The following is a 26,769-nucleotide window of genomic DNA, read 5'->3' on the forward strand; positions in this document are numbered from 1 at the left end:
ACCTGGTGAGCCTGCAAATCTCTCGATCGCCAAAGATGAGAATGTTAATTCCTGAACAGTAGACATAGATATAGATATCAATAGGTGATTTCAAGTCAGTGCCAATCATTCCTCGTGGAGATGACACCTCAGAACTCAGCTGACCAAGTTTTAAGTTTGACTTGAACCATACTTATGGCAGGGCTACATCATTTCAGATTTCAGAAACAACTGGTTAGTAATAAGCACAAAATCAACAACTGCACTCTCTGAACATACTCTATTTTGTTTATGATCAATAGATGATGTCTTATCGACAATTTAGTCGCATGATCTCATGCAATTCCAGAACTCTTGATCAAGTGAGATCTGATGATACTTCAATGCACCAAAGAAGCCGTTTTAAAGCATTACATGCATCAGGCAGTTCAATCTCGAGAGTCCCTCAATAACATGATGATCAACAACAATAAATCAGCAATGGAAGTTTGTTTGTATCTAAATGATATCAGATTCACCGGCACATCCCACCACAAAACATTCCCAAAGATACTGTCTCCTTCAATTTACGCTTGTTCCTCTGACTTAAATACTCTCTTTTGAACCAGATGGCCTGAGCTCACAATGATTCGTCAGCCTTAAAAAATCAAATTAGGAAAGTTTCAGAGAAGATTCCCCCCTACCGAGTCCAGGAAGTAGATTAAAAGACAAGATTGCATTACAGCAACTTACCTCCTAGATGATAAGCTCAACAAGGTCGAACTACACAAGATGAAGCATTTCAAAAGGCTTAGAAAGAACAAAGACAAATGCCAGATAGTCTCAATGATTAAGCATTTTACAACCTAAATGAGATTACATACGTGTGAACAATTGTCTACACTGCAACTTTACTCCACGTAGATTGTGCATTCACTGAGAAAACATCAGCAAGGCAAACGTTAATCAATAGATGTCAACTTGTATATTCACAAACGCATGTATTTAAGACCTAACCTACTGTGACTGCAGTTTCATTTACTTAAAATGACTCTCTACCATATTACCTGTACCAAGGAACTGTATAATGCTTACCTAAGCTGTCCTCAAAAAGCTTGTTCTCAGTATTTGTTTTCAGGTAGCGGATCAAAGTAGTGGAACTATTTTTTAACAGCCATACTACCTGAGCCCTACCCTATAAGTAATTCATGATTCAGATATTACCATGCCTCAGAACCGGAAGGAAAATCTTGTTTCTCTTTGCTTACTTTGTTTGCATGATCTTCCCATGTTGGCCAAGGGGAAGGTGGAACTGCCCTTTGGCCACTGCTAAATGGGCTTTGATAAGCAGTAGACACACGAGACGGTTTCTCACTCGGTTCGTCCCATTTTCTCCAGCTTCCCATGCTTCTCATTCCATGTTCTTCCGTTACATCCCATTTCTTCGAGCCCATCACTCTGTTTTGAGGTCTCAAGTTTCTCGGTTTTGGACCTGCTGATACAAGTGAAGATGAACTGCCATGATTCTTTGAGACTAAAGATACTCGACGAACCATTGGTTTTGTTTTAGGGCAATCTCCTTCACCTGTATGATTTGTCTTCTTGAAGTCCCTTTCCTGTTTCTTTTGTGACATGTGCGTACGAGTCAATGCTGCTGCACCATTCCTACCGCAACTTTTGAATAAAGGGCCATCAGAAGAGCGTTTCGTGCTCTCCTTGGCAGACAATGATGCAAGCTTCAGACTTGGGACGTGTAGTTTAGTTTCACCAAGCAGTCGATCTTCTGAATTAAATCCTCTCTTCTTTTCGATCAAAGGGCAGGGAGAGCTCGTTCTAGAATGTCCCATAGACTTGTGCGTTTTGCCCTGTGCCTGTTCCCAATAATTGCAGTGCTAATCTAAATCAAATTTAACTATACAGTGTAATATGATATGCTCCGAAATTCCCAAAAAAAGTAATTTAGCATGCATCATTGTATGCATATATGTTTGTTTTCTTAACATGTTTAAAGCTTGCTAACTGTTAATTGTAGAACCATCTGAATATCTTCTATTCTTCTTTATTTGCATTAACTAACTGTTTTGTTCTAGCAGAAAATAATGCATATTAAGAAGCAAGCTGTATCACTCCTATTCATGTTTCCAGGTGGTAGATCATTAGCTATAACAGTCCTTTTCGCATTCCTAGGATGCAGTGTGTCATGAATTTTCTATTTATTTTATTTTTATACCTTACACAAGAATGTGGTTGCATATTTAATGGGTTGCTCAAGGTACAAGTTTAAATTGCATGATCATGCAAGAAGGGTCTGTATGAACCAAAATTGATACCTTTGTGATTTCATGCAGACCATCCATAAATTTTTATTTTCAAGATGCCTAGTGTCAAGGATGGAGCAGAAAAAATTCAGGTACTTCAGGAAGATACTCTTATTTACATTGCTTATGGCGTAAATAGCTAAGATTGTTCTTGCAGTCAAGGTAAGCCATAGAAAATCTCTCTAGTTCATACACAACACTATTGACTCAGAGTGGCGCATTGTAATCACTTAAAAAGTGAGAAAAGACAAAGAGTTAGATGATGAATCAGAGACGACGACAACTTACTAATTCCATTGATTTTTTTTTTCCCAAAATTATATCGAAATCTCATAAAAGCCCTTACAAGTAGCAAACAAAAATAAGCACTACATATTTTGTACCTGATCTTGTTCTGGTTGCCTTTCACATGCTTTTGGTGCTGTTCCTGAATATCCTCCAATTGTTGAAGATGGTGGGCTATTGTTAGATAAGTTTTCACCCTTAGGCCAGGCATCTGTGTCACTTTGCTGTTTCAAAACTGGGATTCCAACAAATCCAGGTGGAAACTCAGTAAATGCTGGTTTTTTCACATTTTTCAATGAAAACTTCACCAATAGCTGCTTTTCTTTATTACCACCATTTGAAATTGGTCTAGAAAATCCTGAAGGACCATCATAAGCAAAGCCATTTGAAATTGGTCTAGAAAATCCTGGAGGACCATCATAAGCAAAGCCAGGAGGAGTATCGAGTGTCGGCTTTGGTTTACCAACCCTCTGAATGGGCATATCAACCATCCCAACGTCATTACCTCCTACCATGTCAATATCCATATCAATTTCCTCAGACTTGACTCGAATGGGTGTGATTGACTGATTACACTTGTCGATTGATGTATCAGCAGGACTGCAACATGGGGTTTGCTCCGGTTTTCGCTGATTCTGTCTCTTTAGATTTTTAAATACACCCCACAAATAAATTTGTCCATCTATAACTGTTAAAGGAAAAGAAAAAAAAAGAGCAAATTTTTTCTTAGGAATTTCAGTCCAACTACACATCTACAGAGCTACTATCAATGCAAACAATGAGAAAAAAATGGTTTGCTGTATGCAGAGCACATAAATTTTAAATCTGAATTCTGAACTTACAATTATGAACTTGATAGCCATAAGAGGAGTATTTCATATTCAGGTATAATCTTGCCTGACTGGATATTGGATGACTACAAAACAGCAACTACTACAACTCTCCCCAGCTATTTAAAATGATCGAAATAATAAAGAAAAGAAAATTAATAAAATAAATGAACACTGCTTAGTTAGAAAAGTGTAGCCAAAGTTAGAAAGAATGACCTAGGCCAAAGTTAGAAGTTCTAGAAGTATAGCCAGTCAACTGCTAAAGGTTGATGGTCAACGAGAACCTGCCAGACCATGTGCATTGGCTTACAGAAAGAAGTTACAAGCTATTAACCAGTCGGCAGATCAGATGACTGCTGATCTGAGCCGGTCGAGAACTAATACAGGCATCTATCTTACGCAATCTTGTTCTATCGAAATGCCTTGTGATTTTACCTTTCTTTCCAAACATTCCAGTATGCACTGCTTATCTTTTGAAAGGATAACATTCCAGTCTGTAGACGTAGAGTGTAGTTGAGGGTAGTTTTTGTATGTTCTTCAAGAACACCTCGCATTGCTAGAGGAGACGAAATATTTAGCAATTATGCATTTAATGTTATTACAAAACTGAGGATTTGTTACTTAAAGTTTCTCTAATTTTAATGTAAGGTTCGAGCGCGGATAGGCTTGGATTTTTCAACCTAAGTGTAAGCCCTCTTAAATGGACGCTTCTTGCAATGAGATTTGGGCTAAAAATCATCTTTAAAGTGATCCGCTATGACTAAAGCTTGAACCTAAGACATTGATCCGTTTCTTGACAGTACACCTTATTCTTTAGATTAACCATATGCAAACTCCAGAACAAGTTAAGAACAACAATATGGGTGGTGGTGGGTGGGGAGGATGAAAGTTAAAGATAAATACTAGAATATTAAAAATGTGATAACAGTGATTAAATTACAGAAAAGGAGCAGCATGCTTACATTAAGTAACTGGAAAGCGGATAAAGAACTTACATTGACAATGTGCTGGAAGTACCTTGGATGAATATATCAGCAGCTGGATATCAGTATCTATATATGTCTTCATAGCTATATCCCGTGCAGAAACACGTTCTAGTAGACGAATATACTTCTCCTTAGGCCTACAGATAAAGAAAACTAAGTATATAAAGGAGGGCATGCATCTTCAATAGAAGATGATGAAAAGTACTTCGCATCACATTACCAGGGACAGAATAATTCATCTCTCATTTGGTGAAACTGGAAAAATAAACATCCAGTGCAATAATATCCCCAGACTACCACCAACTAGGAGTTGATGAAATAGTTTCTCCCCCTTTTTTTTTTCTTTCTTACTTAAATAATATATCTAAAGAAAGGTTATACCACACTCGGTGATTAACTCACCTCTCAAGTCCACGTGAGAAGAAGTATACTCCGATGTCATTATAATCAGGCGGATCTGACTGGAACATCTTTGGCCAAGCATCTAAACGCGGAAGTATCTCAAGCTTTAACTCCTTAGGCATTTGCTTTAAAACTTCATATGCTTTAAGCGACACTTGGTTAGCGAAATGGGCTTGAATTCCACTATGAATATGAGGTACTACCTCAAAGAATTCAAAGGTTCCCCTACAAAGATAAAGAAATAGTTGATAGTATTTAAGCTCGCCATATACAATATTTCAGATTAATATAAATATAGATGCTAAGCATGAAAGCTCCTTTCAATTTACGAATATCTTTTCCATTCCTACTAGAAATACTAGGTTCATTAAGGTTACAGAACTTGTAATGCATCAATGTGCGATTCTGGTAACAACTATATACACTTGGAATTTGGAAAGGCTTTCGAAAGTAAGGTCACGAGTCAGTTTCATTCAAAACATGGAGAATAGTATACGATTAAACTGAGTACCACAGAACAAATCTTACTTACATCCAACAGGCTTCCAAGGCAGGGTGAGGAAACTTTTCCTTTGGATTTATAATTAATGTTACAGGCAGATCCGATACATCACGGTCAGGGCCTCTAGATTGAATATTGGGACAAAGAACGCCACCTGTCAGAAACATTCCTTGGTCTTAAATTTATAATAGATTGTACAACTACCCAAGACCCTCTACCAACCTATTGAAACACAAAGCAGCAAAGTGGGACTATATATATATATTAAACAAATTCATAGAATTATGCTCATAGCAAAGCACTAACAATATATGCTTGCACAAACTTTTAAAATAACTAAGGAAAAACAGAAAAGGTCTGCATCAGCACCCCTGCCCACTCTGCCAAAAGAAGACCATTGATGATAGAACTCAGAAACAAGATCATCAATGGTCTCTTCAGTAAGTTCTTCCTCACATATTGAAGTGAGATTGATACCTGTCAAGATAAAATAGTTGATAAAACAAACAGCACACATTGTTCGTGGAGTACAAATATACCAAGACTCTCAGATGGGAAAGGAAAACTTTCAGCATTGTCAAGCTATTAGCTTTTTCCTGCATGCAACTGCAGAACTATAGCCATATCTATGAAAAAGAGAAAGGAAACAACAGTAGGCATTAGCTATAGCCATATCTAACTATGGAAGGAAGATAACATTCCAGACAAGTTCAACACCTGAAGATTTGTTCTTTTGCATCTCCCGGTCCCTGCTTTTGCCAGCATGTCCGACAGAGGCACTTTTTGGAGAAATGCATGCTTCAGCATTCATAGAGCCCGGACTTGGTGGGCTGAGCATAATGGACTTTGAAACTGGTACCGTTGACATGTTGGCTGATGCCCTTTTTAACTTGGGAGGAGTTGTGACAAGGCATGATGGGCTTAAATTGTCCCTTCTACCAACCAGCTTTCCTCGAGTTAGAAAAGTAACTTCTTCAGTGGGAATAAACTTTACTTTTGCATGCTTGGTAGGAACCCTTCCCTCATTGTTAATATCCGGGGAATGTGGAGGCATTCTAGTTTCAATTAGCTGATTTTCGCCATCATTAATCAGCTTGATAGTCTTGGTTCTATTCATATCTTCCACCTCTGTCTCATGAACTGGTTTAGCACTCAGTTGGCATCTCTCACAATACCATTCAACTGGAATCACATTGATATGTTTCTGCATGCAGTAGCTGACAATAGGAAACGCATTTAGTTGACTAAAAACTAAAACTGAAATGATAAAAGCTTAAATTATAAAAATAACTCCTGCACTGCACTTTTACCCAATCTCGACTGCAGCCTGACAACTTCAATTGCTTAAACTTCAAAATTGTACTTTACTCATCTCAAGAAAGGCCCAAAACATAGGGATAGTTGTTGAGAATCCAAATGGAAAATTTTAGCGAAAATAAATGGCAGACAACATAGGTTATACTACACCAAAAACAGAAAAGAGACAAAACCCATGTTTCATGCCAACTTATTTTTGTTCCAGATATATTATTCACTGTAACTTAGATAAACAATCAGAGGCAAAATCCATGTTGCATGCCAACTCATTCCCATGAAGATTTACTTGCAAATTTAGTCCAACCCATATGAGACGGTGTTAGGAAGGTTGAAATTGAAACAATTCAAAATGTTGTGGGAAAGTTCAGAAAGAGAAGAAGTTACAAGGGGCTTTTCTAATTTACTCACGATAAACACTGTTTAAGGTCGAATAACAGAATAGATAGTTATTCCTCACCAAGTTAATATTTTGATAAAATGGAGTCATATTTCATTCAAAAAAGAAGAAATAACCAATACTCCTGCATCAATAGAGCCACAAGGCCCAACTGTTTGTAGTCAGAATTCATGCTTCATGATTAAACTTTCAACCAACATTATACTCAAGAAGAACAAGCACACAACATTTGCAAGAGTAAAAAGTTCTATGTGCCAACTTGTTGGATAGGCCCGTTAATCCTTTTCCGCAAATCAGACTTTCTTCAAGTCTCAAGACAGTTTTTCACAGAAAGATTCACATCCCTCAAGGAACTTTAGGGTATTACTTTGCAAAACAATTTAGGCCCATGGCAGGTGGCTGCAAAGTCTAAACACAGGAAATGAGTGTCATTAAAAAAGCCACAAAAAAAAAAGCAGACTGGAAAACAGATTAAGCCTTGTAATCCCAATAGAGAGAAAACAAAGCTGTTACTGTTCACTCATATGAAATCAAAAAACAGAACCCATAAAAACAAAGACATAGACCATGCTGAACTCATGACTGTGCATAGCATTCCATTTGCGAAAGACGGCAAAAAAAAAAAAGAAGAATCACTTGAGGCAATTATCGTCCAAAATGACATTTCCTTAATTCTATTCAAGCACATATTAACTTCAAACTCTTAGATAAATAGAAGCTATTTAAATGGATTGTCGACTTTAAAAGGTTCAAAGAGTTTTTCATTCTAAAGAAATCCTGTCCGCAGTAGCATTTTTTCAAACAGGATAGTTATGGTCTTATGGCTGCAGCTATTCAGGATAACATGACAGATATTTAGTGCAATGGCCCACGCAATAATAGTTTCCTCAGACTCGCCTTTAAAGGTTAATATATAGAAAGTAAGAAAGCAGAGACTGTTCTGATTCAAGATGTAAAATTGCACCTGTTGTAATTTGTAAGATAGAGAAAAAACTACAGGAACAACAGATCCAAATTACAAAGGAACTTTGTTAGCATAGGGCAACATACATATGTTCAGAAGCCTTCTTACACAGATAGCAAGTGACAATGTGTTCTGCATAACCAATATTGCCACATATATCACAGATTTTATCCTGCATGTAAATAGTACACTTTCATGATAAAAATATCAGCTTAATGAAAAAAGAAGATCAAAATGTGCAATTCACAAAAAATATATCAGAATTTGCTACAACCTTCACTTAACATTCCAGTTTAAACAATTATTTACTTATACCGCAGATATGGAAGTTACTTCTACATGAAGACCAATGGGGTCTGACACTTTTTTCTGTGGGCTATTTTATTTATATCAAAACACCAATTTCCTTATTGACTCTGTAGAGAATGTGATCCACAAGAAGAACCCTGTTTTACCATCAAGTCCTTCTTGAAGAGGAGATAGAATATAAATCCTGTTTCTACCAAAAGAAATCACCAACAAAGCAACAAATCAAAGTAAGAAACCAGTCCACAATGTCAAGGTGGTCTTCTTGCAAAGCTTAAACTCTCTTGAGGTCTACATGTGGGTTGAACAAATGTGTGTTCCAGGTATCAGCCTCACAATCTTGAGCAGCAAACATAAGATTAAAGAACTTGAGATCATTTTCACCCTTCAATCCGTGTATACATGTCCATAAAAAGCATAACACAACAGAAACCCTCTTCAAATGTACCAAAATGAGACCAAAAAACAAGAAAACAACCAAAAATCTCAAAATATAACGGTAATAAACGAATAGAAAGATTCATTTAAAGCTCCTCACAATATTTTAAACTGGCGATAAGAGAGAAAAGCATATAAACACAAACGTAGGAGAAGTAAATGAATAAAAAGAAAAAAAGAAAAACCGCACACACTCCATATTACCATCCATCCACCAAACTCATTCCAAATAAGATAATTCAAACCAAAAAGAAATCAACAAAAAAAAAAAAAACACAAAAACCCACAAAAAATTCTTAAAAATGTGAATCAAGAAGCCTCGAGAAGAAGAACGAAAGGGAAAAGGAGAAACCCCCCTAATACATAAACATAGAAGAGAAGAAGCAAAACAAATGGTTTCCTCACCTTCTTTCTCTTCGAGATCTCCATTGCTAAGCACGAGGGTTTAGGGTTTAGGGTTTCGAGGGAGAGATCGGGGGAGAAAGGGGGAGAGAAAAGTGGAAAAAGAGTGAGTAGGAGTGAGGGAGCTCGTCGCGTTAATACGTACCATTTATAGAACGGCTTGATCAGGTGGAGTTTGCGATTGATCGGACGGCCCATGATTGGCGGAGCACGAATCGAGGCGCGCGAGAGCGAGGCACGAGGTGGTGCGTGTGATGGACGGCCGTGATTGAGGGACCGTTGTGGAAGGACGATGGGAAGCTTTCACAAGAAGCTAGGCCGTTATGGCGGTTATACGCCAGTTGGTGCTTCGGTACGGACGAGACACGTGACGCGTCACACGGGTGCTCGCACGGGTGGGTGAACCGGTGAGCCGGATCTTGTGAGAAAAGACCGGCTCATCGAAAATCCGGTCCGGTTCACCACGAATATGGACCCGCTTTATGTATGAACCTGGGGGATTGGACCAGAGTTTAGGCGTATTTGAACAATTTACCTTAAATGGGGCTAATAAATCTTTAAGACCCATGCCAACTTGGTCACCCTGAAAGGACGTATAAATCAATAAATCATACACCTCTTTTATCCAAAGATCAAAATTTGACCTCTATCTAGTCTTTTTTTTTTTGGAAAAACTTCAAAAATCCCCCCTGTGGTTTCGTACTTTTTCATTTTAATATCCTGTGATTTAAAGTATATCAAGTTAGCACTCTGTGATTTCGCAGTTTCTCACTTTAGTACCTGTGGTTTAAAGTGTATCAATTTAGTACTCTGTGGTTTTATTTTTGTATCAAGTTAGTACCCTCTGGTTTTAAACCATAGGGTACTAAAGTGAGAAAGTGCGAAACCACAGGGTATTAAAGTGAGAAAATGTGAAACCACAGGATATTAAAGTGAGAAAATGTGAAACCATAGAATGCTAAATTGATACACTTTAAACCACAGGGTACTAAAGTGAAAAAGTGCAAAACCACAGGGTACTAACTTGATACACTTTAAACCATAAGGTACTAAAGTGAGAAAAAGTGAAACCACAAGGGGGATATTTGAAGTTTTCTCTTTTTTTTTTATAGTAAATATGAAAAACTTAGAGAACTTTGTAAATTCTTGAAATGAATGAGTGTAAATCAAATATATCTTTTCGGAGTGTATTTGTAGCATTTTTCAATCTTAAGAGCAATGCTACTGGTATATTCCGAAAGAAGTGTAAAGCTAATATTTCTTTAATCCAAGGGTTATAAATATTTTCTTATCGTCAATTTGTTTATAAAATATTAAAATTTCAAAGAGTGTGTGAACTCTAAGATTAGCCTGTAAGATTTACAATTATACATCTAGCATTTTCCCATTAAAAAAAATAAGTAACGCTACATGTACACCTCCAAAGTGAGGCGTATATTTTACACCCATTCTATTCCAAAATTGTTAATACTTTACTTGTCACATTAACTATTTTTTTATTTTTACTAAAAACTATTTGGATTTTTATCAACCCTAGGATAGGGGTGTAAGGTCTACTAAATCCCAAATGCTTCTCAAAACATATGAATCTATCACAAATACTTCTCTAAGCCTCAAATCCAAAGCCTAAACAAGTTGAAACCTATCACAAAATACTTCCTAATTTATTATCAAAATTGTCATTTTGACAGTTTTTATCACTTAGTAAATAATATCGAAAAATTATAAAATTTGATTTCTAAGTAGTTCTAATAACGTAGATCATAACTAACGAAACCGATTGTCGAATCGGATGTCTATCATTAAAAATAACTTGAAAACATGGAAAGTATCTATAAAATTGCAACGTTTAAGGGAGGTATTGAAGAAATTAACCCAAAAGAATTTAAATATTAATCCGGTTATGTACTTTAATACGAATTATTATTTAAACGGGTAAATTTCAATTTGTCCCCATGTGGTTTAACTTAATTTTACTTTACTATTCTAGAATTTATAAAGTTGTAGGTAACTGTCCTATAATTTTATCTTTATTTTTATCCAATTAAAATTTCTAAGTTAAATATGGATGGATGATATGCCCTCCTTTATCTCACCTATTAATTTTAAATTTACTTCATACACCACAAAAGGATTTTTTTTTTTTTTTTTAGATTTTTGGGGTCTTAAAAGTGAAAAAAAAAAAAGAAAGTATTATTAATTAGGAGATGTAGACCTTCTATGTTCTCTGGGGACAATGACTAAGAGCCTATACCTACATGATGCAAAATCTTGATGTATAAATAAATGCTTGTACTAATAATTTAGCTTTTGAGTTGGCTGTGTGGACCCCATGTTGGTGGGTTCATGATAAGGTTGTTATGTTGAATAATTGATTAATGATAAATTATTAGTTTGTTGGTATGTGTAATATATTTATCTATGTAATCTATAATGTTATATGAATTTGCCGACGCATTAATAGTCAAAATTTGGAAGTTACCTATCTACAAAAAGTTAGATTCATGTACATCTGATGCAAAAGAGAATTAGGTGCTTTTTATTGAAATGTCAATGGAAAAGAAACTGAATTATCAAGAGATTTAAGTGCTATAAATGCATGGTAGTAGCAATTAACATATTGCTTTTCTTTGGCAATTAGCTCAAAATTATAATACCTAAAATTGTAATACCCTGCTTGCTAAGAAAAGATCAAAAGTTGTGTTTATCCTTTAAAAAAAAAAAAAAACAATTTGGTGTATGAAATAGTTAAAAAAGGCCACAGAGAGACCATTAAATAAATGAACCTAGGAGGCTCCCTTGTGTTTAAAAACCAAATAAATAAAAGGATAAATTATACTTTTGGTCCTCAAATTAGGAGGGGCATGATACTTTGATCCTAAAACTGTTATTTTTTGCAATTATTGGCTTGAACTTTCTAAAACTATAATTTTTTTAAGATATTATATTACTCCAAAATTAATAATTTGTCAATATTTAGTCAATTAAATTAAGTTGTAGGATTTGACGGTAACAATTCAAGAAATTCGAAATAAAATTTATAACAAATTAAAATTTGAGGTCCAAAGTGTGACGCCCCTCATACTTTTGAGGACCAAAAGTGTAATTCACCTTAGTTAAAAAAAAAAAAGAAAATCCCACTGTTCTCTAGCAATGTAGAACCAAACCAAAAAAATATAAAGCAAAGAAAAGAAGTTGTTCATACCAAAGTCCAAATTATAAACTTTAGATTTTTTTTTAAAAAAAAAGGAAAAAAAAAAGAGAGGAGAAGTAGCTTGATTAAGTAAAAATAGGATTAAATAAAGAATTAAGCACAAGAAACAAAGTAAAAAAAGAAACATCAATGTGCCATGCAAAAAATTATTAGCAACTAGAATTTGAACCAACCTTGTTTGTTAAGTGCGATTCTTAGAAAAGGTTTTTGTTTAGTGTTTTCAATCTACACATCAAAAATTAATTCAGTAAAAAAAGCAAGTCAAATTTTGAGTCAAACTGATTCTCTCCGTATCTAGTACCTTCCAAGCTTTCTCCAGAGCTCTCTACTTTACAGGCACTGTGTCAAGCTTTTTTTTTTTTTCTTTTCTTTTCTTTTCTTTTTTGGGAGAATCAATCCAAAGCACTTTTTATACTACATTTTTGTAGTTTTTTAGGTACTTGAGCACTAATGTTAACTTTAAATATATGCTGTGTAATCTTGAATCTTCTATATTACTGGCCTTTAACTAGGAGGGAATTTTAATTACAATTTTAGGGCTTCATTCTGAAGACAATTTTACAGAAGCATGCATGCAAAACATACGTAAAAGACCTACCCAGGTTTTAATTCATGCACTACTTAATTAGATACGGATCCACATACTTTCCCGTATATTACACTTTCCTCTTTAATATAGTTAAAAACCAACACTCATTAACTCCTTGTGTAAAATGTCAAATAATTTTTTTCTACTACGTAATGAGAGCGCGCTACATGTAAGAAAAAAAAAAAAATTTGAAACTAAAGCTACGATTCATGCGGAGTATAATAATAATAATAATAATAATAAAACTGAAAACAACCATTAATTTTTTTTAAAACTTAAGCTCTAAAAGATAATACTTTAAAAGACATTTTTATAGACCCGGAATATATATTTGAATGAAACAAGAAAAAAAATTTAATAATAAGAAAAGATTGACAGAATAAACCCGAACTTAAAATTTTCTACTCTAATAATATATAAAATTTTAACCAATAATAGTAATTTAATGTTTATATTTAACACAACTAAACATCATCAATTANAAAAAAAAGATAAGTGAAAAGGAGAAGTGGGGCGAGAAAAAAAAAAAAAGTAGAAAAGCAAAAGGTCCCTCGATCCATCAAGAAAGAGACAGCCACCCTGCCCAATGTGAACAACAACAACACACCACCCAACCAAAATGGAATCAAAACACCCCCCCTCGGCCCCTCCCCACAACCCTTTTTCACCTTCCACTAAACAACAAAGCCTTAGTGGGAGAATGTCTCCAGATGTATCCCCCAATCACTCAACTCACTGACTCACTCTCTGTGTAATCACATGCCTCTCCATTCATTCATTCATGACCATCAAAAATGCCCTCCCTCTTTCTCTCTCTTAATGAGTAGTCCTAGAAAGAATTTTTCTGTGTAAATTGCACTATCAGTCCCTGAAATTTTACTCTTTTAAGTTCCTATTCGGTTCCCAAATTTTAACAACAGTTAAAAGTTTAACGTTCATGTTCTAAACTTAAAAAAAAATTTCGAGAACGAAAATGAAACTTAGGGGAGAAGTTCCAGGGACTAGCGGTGCGATTTACTGTCAGGATTCTTCTAGACTAATAATAATAAACCATGAGGGCAGAGAGGAGGAGGAAGAAGATGCGGCGCATGATAGCAGGCCGGAGCAATCCTGCGCCGCTGGCAGTGCCATCAGTGGTGGTGCCGGTGGGGCCCAGCCCGAGGACACCACCAGTGCCTGGTGGGCTGAAGGTGGTGGGTGTTGTTGATGTCCCGCCTGGGCTGTTTGTGCTGGTTGGAGTACCTGCTGTTCCTGCAGCACTGAAAAGAAAAGAAACAAAAAATTTAAAAAAATTAAAATTAAAATTTGAAAATTTGAATTTAAGCATCAAGTTTTGCATGTAAAAGGTAAACCAATATGAAACACAAGTAGAAATTTCTTTTTTTGTTGCGAGAAAAGTAGAATGTTACTCCCCCCCGGTTCAATTTTTTTTAAAATAAACACAGCCAGGAATGTGAAACAACTAGAACCCTATAAGGTTCCTACAACACTTAAGAGAAAAAATAAAGTTTTTTTTTTTTTTTTTTTGTGAGAGAAAGGTAATATACTGCTTGTTTCATGCATTCATTAAAAATAAACACAAACCAAAATGTAAAGCAACTAGACTTCGAACTTCAGACATCAATACCTCCCATCAAACTCTTAGCCCTCCCATCAAACTCTTAGCCAGCTGAGCGCAGAAAGTTGTTTATCTCTTCTTGTAGCCAATGTAAGAAAAGGTCTTTATAAGTCTTTAATTTCGAAAAGGAAATGAGGGGAGTTCACAAACTACCTTAAAAAAAGAGTTTGAAAATTTATAGACCTTACCTGCACTTTGAATTGGTTATTACAAGCTCTAAAAATTTTAATTTTACTACAGAATTTTATCTTTTTATTCAAAAAACTTTCTTCAAGAGTTTCACCAAATTTTGTTAGATTATATATCAAAAGAATTGTATGTGACTGAAGAAAATTTGATCAAAAAAGTTAAACATACAGTTGAATCTTTAAAAGATACATATGCTTCAAAGACAAACAAATTGTAGGGTTAGGTAGCTAAATAAAAACTTTCACAAAGTTCAAGTACCCATCTCAAAATGTCCTTTTATAGTTCAGGTAAGGTCCATGCTTTTAACCTGGAAAAGATGGAAGTAGTGGCCACATCTTTGAGAATAACTACATGAATCAAAAAAAAAAAAGCAAAAATCTAACCACATTTTGGCAAGTTGCATTTTGGAAGTAAAGGCTTCTTTTTTTTGGGTGCCCCATTTCAAGTGGTTGGAAAGAGTTCCATAGGGTTCAAAATCAGCCAAAAATGATGGATTTCATAAATTTTTCAGAAAAGATACATGATCTTCAGAACCCTAAAGAAGGGTGAAAAAAAACAAAGATTAATTAAAGACTTGAAAGGAGGGAAAAAAGAGGGCCAAGATATCAACCTGGGTGTTGCTGGATAGGAGCAGCCAGTAGTGCCTGCAAAACAAAACCCAAGAAATATAAGATGTGAGCATCATTTTCTTTTCACCACCAAAAAATGTTAACTCTTAAAAAAAAATATGTTGATGGAGGGTTTCTGATATACTTGGATCTTGTGAGGTGAGAGTGGCAGTGCCAGCAAAGTCACAGGCCCCTTGAGCCTGGCCCTTCCTCTGGTAGTAGCTGTTAGCAGCATAGGAGCAGTGGGCAACCACAGTGTTGGGGTTGTAACAAGCCCCATTTTGGAGGATAGGATTGCAATCTGCCCCTGCTCCACAAGCATAGTCCAGTGTCTTCTGGAGTGCAGGGGTGCTCTGATCAGACCTGCAAACACACCAAGCACCATCTTTTCCAGAAGGAAAGAAAAAAAAAATCCAGAAAAATTAGATTAGCACATATTACCAAATCATACTTCAACTTATTCTTCTTCTTCTTCTTCTTCTTCTTTTTCTTGTTTGTGTTTTTTTTTTTTTGAAGTGGGTATTGCAGATCAGAGGTCTCTGCACAGTTTTTGGCTATTAAAACACCAAAGAAGATAAGGATTCAAGGAGGAACAAGCATTGAAAAGCTTTTTCCATGTGAATATGTAGATTCATGCAACTATTGAACTTGAGAAAGGGGTTTAAGTACTTACTATAACCACTATCTAGTACATAAAAAGCCAAAGAAAGAAAGGGGATAAGAACTGGTTATGAAGCACTCAGATAAGATACTTGATCTTTGTGGGGGGTGGGGTGGGGGGAAATATTAACAGTCTAACTTGAAAATAAATAGAAATATTGAGGAAAAAAAATTAAAAGAGAAAGATCTGGAGCTTACCTGTACCACCAATGGTGGCAAACATGAACACAAGGAGCACTAACACATCCATGAGGAGAGTATGAGAGGAGAAAGAGATGGGCATAAAAAAATGAAATTTTTTTAAGAAAAAACAGAGTAATACAGCTGTATAGCAAGAGTCTGCTTTGAGAGAGAGAGTAGTGAGGAGAGGGTATGAGCCTTTGAGGTCACCTTGGACAGAGTTTGAGCCTGGACATTAAATTTTGGAGAAAATGTACAGGAACCCCCTCAACTATTTGAAATTGGTGCCTCAAGTTTGTTGCTTTCGATCTGTTAAGTCTATATAAAGTTAAAAATTTAGCAAATTTAATTGATGTATATATTGACTATTAGTTATTAGTTGTTTAATTTTATTTTTCTTAAAATAATTATAATTACTTAATTTGATCAATTTTTTATAAAATTTAGTGAGCTCCTTGTTCAATTAACTAAAATTAATCATAAAAAAAAATAAATATTAGTCAAAAATATATTTTTTAGTGGCCTATTTAAGGCCCCGTTTGGATTGGGATAAGGGGTGGAATAACCCCTTATCCCCTTATATCCAAACGCTAATCTTTTTTTCGAGAATAGTAGTTCTCGGATATCTGAAATAAGCTGGTATAACTATCTCCATCAACACTTTTATTTTCTATATATAACTATCCACTATTTTTCTTATTTCATATTATTTATTCAAATGCTATTTTTTTTATTCCGAAAATATTTTAATTTTCATCCAAACGTTATTTTTCTTATTTCTATATTTGAATTTATTTTTATAATAATTAATTCTTGTTTACATCAGAATTAAACGGTGCCTTAAGATTTTTAATATTATGAAAAAAAACAAAAAATTAACAATATTTTTTTTGCGGTCATCCGCAAAAGGACACGTACCAGTCTACTACCCCACCGCCTCATGCATGTTTCCATCATAGATCAGTCCTTGAAAATCATAATTAAATAATGAAAAATGATTTACAACCTTTTTAATCTAAAAATTCAATTTTTTTAAAATATTTAATACTTATAAAAAAATATTGAGAAAATAGAGACTAATTTTAACTTTGGATAAAAATAGTGTAAAATTTAAATTTTCTTTTGAGCGTACAGTTAGCATTAATCTAAATAATTAATGTAGAAATGTATAGATAACTTTCAACTATATTTTTTTAGATTATGACCAACTCAAATTATAAATTTTTAATTTGAGTTTTTATTTAAATTAAATACTTATTAAGTATGAATTAGCTTAGTTTTTAAAGGTAATTAATATTATTAAATTTATTAGAATTACTAATATATTTAATAATAGTATTCACAAAGTTTTTAACTAAAATTACGTAGTTCTAAAAAACTAATAAATGTTTAGCGAGTTTGCATGCATATATTTTATCTAAAAAGCTTGTGTAATTTTTTTAGTACATCCAAAAGGATAGTGTAAATTTTGTACATACTCATTAGAAGGAAGGGTGTAAATTTTGATTTACACACCCTCATCCAATATGGGAGTGTAAAATTAACATTTATTTGCGTGTACTAGTAGTATTTATTAAAAAAAATTGGTGCAAATTATATGAAGACCCTCTTAACTATTAGAATGCTTAACCAACTCTCGCTAACGTAACTGACAAAGAGCTTGATGATTGGTACTCAAGATCCTAAATTTGAATACTAGTTGATTCACATTTTTAGCTAAATTTATTTATAAATGAAATAAACAAATCGTACATGCTATCTTTCTCTCTAAAAAAAACTATTAGGATACTTTTCGACAGTGTTTGGATTGGAGATAAGGGGAGGGATAACCCCTTATCCCCTTTATACCCAAACGCAAATTTTTTACCTAAAAATAGTAGTTCTCGGTTACCTAAAATAACCTGATATAACTATCCTCACTAACACCTCCATTTTCTATATATAACTACCAACTATTTTTCTTATTCCATATTATCTATCCAAACGCTATTTTTCTTATCCCCGAGAACAACCTAATTTTAATTCAAACGCTATTTTTCTTATCCCATACTTGTACCTATCCCTGTAATAGCTAGAGTCCGGCCACAATATTGTCTCTTTTTTTGGGAGAGAGATAGGTAGCCTGCTACTCGATTCGTTTATTTATTTAGAAATAAACTTAGCTAGAAATGTGAATCAAGTAAGATTCGAACTTGGAATCTCGGATACCAACTATCAAGCCTTTTGCCGCTTGCGCTATGGACGATCGGTCCAACTATAATGTTGTCAATAGTATGAAACATTTGGTACTATCAAATTTTCTGTCTTTAAGTTTATTCTTTAGATCATTTTTACCAATTAGATCACATTATTCAACCAATCACCTACTCAGTCATAGGAGATTACTATTACCCTAACCGCATATTTCTTAATTTCAAGATAAAAAACCTACAAATATTAATAAATTTGATATTTTAAAAAAGAAAAAACTTCAAAAACCCTCCCTATGGTTTCGCCTTTCTCACTTTAGTATCATGTAGTTTAAAGTGTATCAATTTGCCCCTCTTTGGTTTTATTTTTATCTTTTCGACAGCTTTTTTCTCAATATTTCGTTATATTATACACAAAAAACTTCAGATACCCACCTAGATTTATCGAATATTTATTTTAGAACTTTTTAATTTTAATTTTGTCACTGATTTAAGAAAAAATAATAATAAAATTGATACTAAAAAGAAAAAAACGAAACCAAAAGATGACAAATTAATACACTTTAAATTACAAGATAATAAAATAAAAAAGTACGAAACCACATGCAGTTTTTTTAAAGTTTTTCTTTTTAAAAATATAGAAGCTTAATTCCAAGTGTACGATAGCATTAGCATTGCCATCTATTTTAGTCCGTTTTTGATACTTCACCTTCTTATAATATACTAATTTTCCTCTCTTACTGTGTGCGTGTTCTTGGGAGGTGGGCAATCTTTTGCTTTTGGAGTGTGTGGGCTTTTAACAAAAAAAGAAAAAGAAAAAAAAGTAAAAAAAAAGGGCCCAAAATTAAGCCATGTGTGGGGTTTGGGAAAATAGGGAATAAGTCGCACCCACCACGTTTTAATTGGTGGGGTTGGGGGCCAATGGCGTACTTTTGATTCTATTTTTAAATGGTGGCATGTTTGGTTAGGACTTGAGAGCTTATGCACAAGATTACTAGTAGGGTGGATTCATAAGTATGGCATTAAATTTTTAATTAAATATTCATCATAGTATTTTACTTTCTTACAAAGTTCAGAGGATCGATTGGTTCAATCGAATTTATTAGAAACCAATTTAATAATCGATTCGGTCCAACTCTAGTAATTATCAGTAAACATTAGTCGACCAGAATGGTCCAACTATAAATTCTAAAAGTAGACTTTGAATTTTTTTAAAAAATAGTCTGATTATTTGTGCAAACCAATAAAAAAAAATATATAAACAAGCATATATAATAGATATTAATATTAATTTTAAGAGAAATGATTCGGTACTTTAAAAAAATAAAAAAAAAAGAAGATCTTAACCATTGATTAATAGAGGATAAAAATGTAACTTTAATACTTAGCAGGTAAAAGAATTATTTTATTCAAGGTTAGTTTGGTAATTAAATAATACAATATTTAAAGAAACTTTTAATTGAGGTCCTAAATTTATGCATTAATTAGCACTAATTTAGGAAATTAATTGATTAACCAAATTTATGCAATTATTAGGCATTAATTTAGGAATCTACTTTAAATGTTTTAGTGTTTCTCAAATTATGCATTAATTTAAATTATAGAAATTTTAGAAATAGTTTTATTTCTAAATACGATGAATTTAAATTTTAAAAATTAAATACTTAAAATTTAAAAGTGAAATTTAAATTAGAGGAATTTCATATTACTATTTAAAAACTAAATTTCTACCAAGATTTAAAATACAGTTTATTCGCACCAGTTTAAAACGTAATGCATAAAAAACTTAGAGAATAAGATTTCTACAACTAGATTTCTCCAGAGGAATTTCATATTATTATTTAAATTTTAAATTCAATGATTTAAAAATTAGATTGAATTGATTGATTTGACTGATCAGACTTTGACCTATTCTATCAAGAATCTGATTTTAATCTATTGAACCGAATAACATTAAGAACAATTTGGAACTGGTAAAGATAATAAATATTTTAAACAGAATGATAATTTAACTGTTAGAGCTAATAAATATTTTAAATATAATTTTAAACATATAAATTAAAAAGATTAGAATTATTGGTGAGAAAAAAAATAGTTAGGCGTTTGAATTCGAATCTGACTAACAATCACAAAACTTATTTCTGAACTCGACCAATTTCAAAAATCCATATCCAAATTCAAAACTGACCAATTTTCCGAAACCTAAAACTAAACCTAAACCAGAAGAATAGAATTCAAACAATTATTTCTGTTTACCATATTTCAAAGTATTTATATATAATATTAAATTTTAAATTTAAAAGTGAAATTTAAATTAGAGGAATTTCATATTACTATTTAAAATTTAAATTTAATGATCATATATTGTCAAATCATTTGAAATTTTTCTTATGTGAAATGCCAAATTATGAAAAGAAAGATAGAGAGAGAAAAAGAAAACAAAGAAAAAATAAAAAATTTGAAAATATAGTAGATAAAAAATGACTAAATTGTCCATATGACAAAAATATTCTTTTTTGAGGTACCTGGTAACCGGTACCTCTCCCAAAGTGACCTGCTATTGCAGGTTACAATTTTAAAAAAACTAAATCTGAGCCGTCGATTACGCGTGAATGAACGGTAACAAAAAAAAAAAGAAGTATAGAAGCATTACTCTAATTTTAATACTTTTATTTAGCAATTCAATTAATAGTTGAACCATTGACTCGTGAACTACATGACCATTCAGTTCGGAAGCTGGGTCGGTTCTCTAATAAATATTATTCAAAACTAATTTTAATTTGATTGAATCTATTTTATTTTTTAAGCAAAGTGGATCAACATTTTGACATCATAAATTCTCATCGCGCCTCATCCAAAATTCCGATTTGATTGTAGAATATCGAATCATTCCTTCGAGAACCACTATGCGAACATGTTAATTAATCGTTAAAATGTGAAGTATGTTTTAAAAGTCGGGACAAATTGCACCGTAAATTGTTGTTTTCAGAATATTGAAAATGACATGCACTAAAGTTTGCCCATTTTATTAGTCTTACGTTTTTTGGGCAAACTTCAAATACATTTCCTGTAGTTTCACACTTTTTCACTTTAGTATCCTGTGGTTTAAAGTGTATCAAGTTAGTACTCTATAGTTTCTCACTTTTTCACTTTAGTATCCTGTGGTTTAAAGTGTATCAAGTTAGTACTCTATAGTTTCTCACTTTTTCACTTTAGTACCATGTGGTTTAATATTTCGTTAAATTATATACAAAAAAAATTTTAGATATCCTACCTAGATTTATTGAATATTCATTTTAATACCCTTTAGTTTTATTTTTGTCACTAACGAAAAAAATACCCCGAAATAGATAATAAAAAGAAAAAAATAAAACCACAGAATACTAACTTGATACACTTTAAACTATAAGGTACTAAAGCGAGAAAGTGCAAAACCACATGATACTAACTTGATACACTTTAAATCATAAGGTACTAAAGTGAGAAAGTGCGAAACCACATGATACTAACTTGATACACTTTAAATCATAAAGTACTAAAGTGAGAAAGTGCGAAACCACAGGGTACTAACTTGATACACTTTAAACAATAGAATACTAAAATGAGAAACTACGAAACCACGGGAGGTATTTGAAGTTTTCCCTACTTTTTTCTATCTATCTTTATTTTGTTTTGTTTTCTTCTCGATCTGCACCAACATTTGGCTTTTGGTACTGGTCCTCATGGGCATCAATTCCCTTTTGCACAATTATTTGGATGGCCACCATCTCCTTCTTCAGTTGACGCTTCAGCACATAGTTTATTTACTGATATGTGAAAACAGATTAGCATTCGAGTGCCTTCCATTTGATACTGTTTTTAAACCAGCATCAAAAGTTGGTTTAATTTAGATTCGTACCCCCGCCGCCCCCTCTCTCTAACAAAAAGTTTAGAAAAAGCTCCTTATAAAAGTTTATTTTGTAGTAAAAAATTGCATATCGTTTATATTCTAAAAATTCAAACGGTTAAATATGTAAAACTAATTTACTTAAAGTGTACAGACATAATGTTCATATGTTTTGATTGAGATTTAATCCAACAAATCTCACGTCACTTCGAATATGACTCCGCTCAATCTGATCTTCGCTATTCCGAATGTAATTCCACTCAATCTAATCTTTCATCACAGAAGAAAATGCTAACTTTTTTAAGCCAATAATTTTTTTCAGCACTAAACTCATGCCATTTTGAATATCATTCGACCCAATCCAACCTTCGGTGACTCTCACTAATTGACTATTTCAGAGTTTTTGTATTAATATCATATATTTTTAATTTCAATTGTTATATTAATATGATGAACCCCATTAGTGTGTGATTTTTTAAATTTTCTCCTAAAACAAAGAACATGTGCTCTAGTGTGTGATTTTTTTTTTAACCAGTTACATATCAATTCGTTTTTTCTATATTTTTATTTATTATTTCTGACATGATGTCGCACGACCGTTGTAAATGCAAAGGGGCCGCATAGGAGATTGAAATAAAATATAATAATTGTGGGGTTGCAGGGAATCAATCGATTGCACGGACAAAAGAGACGTTGGAAATAAAAAAGCAAAAAGAAAGTTCGAGAGTGGACGGTGTAAATAATATATCTCTTTCAGTCGATTGAGGGGACGAGTCATAAGTGGAGTAATAAATGGCCGATGTTACCGTAGGCTGTATCTTTCGTTATCACTGGATGATTAAAGACTAAAATATAAAAAAAATATATTACAAAATATTTATTTTTTTTTAATTTTTTTATATTTCAAAATAATTTTTTATAAAAAATTTACTAAGTCCGCTATTATTTTGAATTTTTTTTAATTCAGTTGAATTTTCAAAAAATTGACTAAAATATTTTTTATTTTTTTTCTCTTTTTATTTTCGTTTTTTTTCATTTTTTTTTCTTCGGCCCCTCCTCCGCCACCACCTTTGTCGGCGACGATAACAAGAGGCGCCACCTCCTCTTCGCTCGCCTCCACCTCCGCCGGCGCCTACACTGACGCCAGCACTGGCACCGACGCTAGCGTGGAAAAAGAAAGATTCGGAATGAGCGTAGGCAAGGGTAGTACTGCTTCCGCCAAGGTGGTGCTCGCTGTCACCCGTGAGGATGAGGACGAAAACGCGTCTGCGCTTCTTTAATTAATGAGTGAAAAAAGATGCAAAGAGTAGAAAAAAAAAATAAAAATAAAAAAATAAAGAAAAAAGTATTTTTTCTCTTTAAAAGATCATTATCTATCGTCTAAGGAAGGCAAAAAATCAGAGAAGAAAGAAGAAAAAGATGCAGTTATACTGTTAATGTAAAGTTGCACTGTTTCAAAAAAATTATACTGTTGGAGACGAACGTTGTGCTTTTTGAGACGAAAATTATATTCTTTAAAAGAAAAGTTGCACTATTTAAATAAAAGTTATACTGTTTGAGTGAAAATTGCGCTCTACAAACTTTCTAGCCATGGAGGCCTACCACCTCATCATCGTCTCGAAGTCGCCCTCCTCGTGCTCTGCGCACCGGAGGAGAATTCTTTCTTGTAGGCAGTTGAGTGAGTGGGGGCTCCGGGGGCGCGGAGGAGGACGAGGAGGGAGGCGAGGAGGCCAGGGCCGCTTTGAGGGGATAATTGGGCGGGTGGAAGGCCTCCACGGCGAGAAGGTTGTAGAGTGCATTTTTCATTCAAACAGTATAACTTTCATTCATAGATTGCAATTTTTATTTCAAAGAGTATAATTTTCGTCTCAAAGAATGCAATGTTCATCTTTAACAATCCAATTTTCTTTGGAACATTGCAACTTTATCTTAACTGTACAACTTTATCTTTTTCTTACTTCTTCTCTAGTTCATAACCTTTTTTATAGTAATGATGATACATAATGGTCCTTCAAGGAGGAAAAAAAATATTTTTTTCTTTATTTTTTAATTTATCCTACCATCTACATCTTTTTTTGCTCCTTGGAGAAACACGGGCGTGTCTTCGTCCTTACTTTCACAGACGATAGCGAGCACCGCCTCGGCCATGCCCTCATCACCGCCGTTCATTTTGCCCTCACTTGTGCTAACTCCGAATACTCCTTCTTTAGCGCCAGCGTTGGCGACGGTGCCAGCAAAGACGGAGTTGGCGGAAGAGGAGGCGGCGACGTCCTCATTACCATCGCCAAAGGCCGCAGAGGTGGTGGAGGACGCGATGAGAGTCGAAGAGGAAAAAAAAAAAAAAGGAGAGAAAAAAAAAGAAGAGGAAAAGGATTAATAATATTTTGGTCAGTTTCCTAAAAATCAGGCTAAATTTATAAAATCTAAAATAGTGGTCTACTTTTGCAAAATCTCAAAACTTGTGAGTTTTTTTTTATACAAATTGGCCTTTAAAAATCTATATTTTGTTTATTTAATTTTTAAGCTAATCCATTTAGTTTTTCTTTCTTCAGAGTTTTCTAATTATTTCGTTCATTCTTATAATTTATATCTAAAAAATTTAAAAAATAGCATACATATATGAACTTTTTCAACGTGAAAAATATTTCTTAAATTTAAGCAGACAAAATATAAATTTTTAAAAGTCATGAAAAAAAAAGTGAAAAAAAATATTTACTGAAAAATTTTTCTTTATTTTAGCCATAATTAAAATATGTTTTTCAAGGAGGAATGATCTATATTCCTTAGAAAGTAAACTTTAAATTGTCCACGTATAGTTTAGTTCGTTCTTCCTTTACTGTCTATGTGGTTTAAAAAAACTTGTTTTTTTCTGCTGTGATTTAGTTTTTATTTTATTGACAAATTTAGATAAAAAAGGGCAACAATGTATATATTTTTAAAAATTTACAAAGTGACAAAGTAAAGTATATATTAAACTAAAGAAAAGAAAAGTGCAATCTTTTGAATCAAAAGATAAAAAAACGAGAATGGGGTAAAACCACAGAAATGCATTTAAAGTTTACCCATAGAAAAGTTCTTAAGTGTATATTTTATTTTATGATGTGTGTTTTACATTCCTGAATTTCAGGCCACAAAGAAGTTAAGCTGTATACCTTACGCCTTAGGGTGCGTTTGGTTCGAGTTATCCTGGCAGAATTACAGGCAATCCTGCCAGGATAACTATGTTTGGTTAATCCGCTATGTAATCTAGTCGTTAATGTAGGATTACAAATCGAGCAGGATTACATCGAAAATATTAACGGGAGGGGGGTCGTGTATCTTGCATTACTGAAACCCGTTAATACTACATATTATGTAAAATGACAATTTTACCCTCCAACAACCCCAAATCTAATTAACAGCATTATTTTCATCTCTATCTCGCCTTCCCCCCGGCCCTCTCTCTCGCACGCCGCTTTCTCTCGCTCTCTCTCTCTGGACGTCTCTCTCTCTCTCTCTCTCTCTCTCTCTCTCTCTCTCGCACGAACACCTATCATCTTCTATTGCGTCGTCCTCCCAAGTAATCATCACGATCTCCTTCCCTCCATTCGTCATTTCCGCAAAAAATAATATTCAAATCACCACAACAAGGGCAATTTTGGAAAAAACTATACTTTTATGTCAGGATTACTAAATTTTATAAACTGAACCAAACATATTAATGCTATAAACACTGTAATCTAGTATTACATTACTGTATTAAACCAAACGCTCTAATGTAGCATTAGTAGTAATCTCACGCCGAAATTCAAGATATCTGGATATGTCGAGATACTTTGTAATATTACATAACTCGAACCAAACGGGCCCTTATTATAAAGTATATGTCTAGCATTTCTCAATTCTTATAAATTTTTATGGTATTTTCAGAATGCGTATATAAATTAATAAAAAAAAACTTATATAGCAAAGATGATGAAGTATTGAGAACATAAAAGAGTAATACTTTGAAAAACTTGTAGCAGTACTCAAGATGTTTATGAGAGGAGTTATCTTTGATTTATTTGTAGCTTTTCTGGCAAACACTGATGGATTAGAAGGCAAATCTCATGATTCACTACAGAAAAAAAAAAGAAAAGAAAATCAATTGTTAGTTTCAATTTGAAAGGTAAAATGATGTGCACCTTGCTAGGTTGTTAACCAGTCATATTAGGTGCAGTTTAAAGTGGGGCTAAATAAAAGTCCAAGTGTTATGTTTAAAATGAACAATCACTCTTTGGCTCAAACCAAATATGCTAGTGCCATTTTAGATCACTACTCCAGCTCCCAAAACAAGTGAAAGCAACTTATTTCTTGTATCGGTTATTCCTAGCGCAAGTGGTCAAGAGATTGATGATTGGTGCTCGATGTCTCAAATTTAAAATCTTGTTGTTTCACATTTCAGTGAAATTCATTTCTAAAAAAAAAAAGAATGAATCGGGTAGCATATTGTTATTCTCTCTCGAAATTTTTTTTTCTTGTTTTATATGATTTTTTCTATAGATGATTTTTT

At 33.5% G+C, this 26,769-nt stretch overlaps 2 protein-coding genes and 1 long non-coding RNA gene across 10 annotated transcripts; all 3 read right to left on the bottom strand.

The window, feature by feature from the left end:
• Positions 57–9,214, bottom strand: LOC109721305. Of its 8 annotated transcripts, none has more exons than XR_002219185.1 (11): positions 9,109–9,214; positions 8,046–8,131; positions 5,999–6,498; positions 5,312–5,435; positions 4,780–5,004; positions 4,387–4,514; positions 2,660–3,249; positions 1,227–1,829; positions 843–894; positions 712–741; positions 57–616 (listed from the first exon to the last, which is right to left on the bottom strand). XR_002219185.1 is itself a non-coding variant. In XM_020248844.1 (9 exons), exons 1-9 carry the CDS (start codon positions 9,130–9,132, stop codon positions 1,179–1,181), a joined length of 2,235 nt encoding a protein of 744 aa, XP_020104433.1. In that variant the 5' UTR covers positions 9,133–9,214; the 3' UTR covers positions 797–1,178. The 8 variants fall into 8 exon arrangements, 5 of the variants coding, with proteins under 5 accessions (XP_020104433.1, XP_020104432.1, XP_020104431.1 ...); XR_002219184.1 differs by having other exon boundaries at positions 1,054–1,829; XR_002219183.1 differs by lacking the exons at positions 57–616; positions 712–741 and having other exon boundaries at positions 797–894; positions 1,054–1,829.
• On the bottom strand, positions 13,418–16,367 carry LOC109721671 (PLASMODESMATA CALLOSE-BINDING PROTEIN 3-like). The gene is made up of 4 exons (XM_020249396.1): positions 16,182–16,367; positions 15,469–15,708; positions 15,326–15,359; positions 13,418–14,167 (listed from the first exon to the last, which is right to left on the bottom strand). Exons 1-4 carry the CDS (start codon positions 16,264–16,266, stop codon positions 13,945–13,947), a joined length of 582 nt encoding a protein of 193 aa, XP_020104985.1. The 5' UTR covers positions 16,267–16,367; the 3' UTR covers positions 13,418–13,944.
• LOC109721672 lies at positions 15,817–16,175 on the bottom strand. Its single transcript, XR_002219260.1, has 2 exons — positions 15,997–16,175; positions 15,817–15,862 (listed from the first exon to the last, which is right to left on the bottom strand). It is a non-coding gene; the product is annotated as an uncharacterized LOC109721672 (long non-coding RNA).

The sequence above is a fragment of the Ananas comosus genome, linkage group 15, assembly GCF_001540865.1.
Source record: "Ananas comosus cultivar F153 linkage group 15, ASM154086v1, whole genome shotgun sequence".
Lineage (NCBI taxonomy): Eukaryota > Viridiplantae > Streptophyta > Magnoliopsida > Poales > Bromeliaceae > Ananas > Ananas comosus.

What these genes read in the sequence shown, in the direction of transcription:
- LOC109721671 (XM_020249396.1), bottom strand. Translation starts at nt 16,266, where the DNA reads ATGCCCATCTCTTTCTCCTCTCATACTCTCCTCATGGATGTGTTAGTG. An exon ending in TCTCACCTCACAAGATCCAA is followed by an intron (nt 15,360 to 15,468) that starts GTATATCAGAAA and finishes TTTGTTTTGCAG; the next exon opens with GCACTACTGGCTGCTCCTAT. An exon ending in TCCTATCCAGCAACACCCAG is followed by an intron (nt 14,168 to 15,325) that starts GTTGATATCTTG and finishes TTTTCTTTTCAG; the next exon opens with TGCTGCAGGAACAGCAGGTA.
- LOC109721305 (XM_020248841.1), bottom strand. Translation starts at nt 9,132, where the DNA reads ATGGAGATCTCGAAGAGAAAGAAG. An exon ending in AAGAAGGCTTCTGAACATAT is followed by an intron (nt 6,499 to 8,045) that starts GTATGTTGCCCT and finishes TCCTATTGTCAG; the next exon opens with CTACTGCATGCAGAAACATA. An exon ending in GGCAACCAGAACAAGATCAG is followed by an intron (nt 1,830 to 2,659) that starts GTACAAAATATG and finishes TATTGGGAACAG; the next exon opens with GCACAGGGCAAAACGCACAA.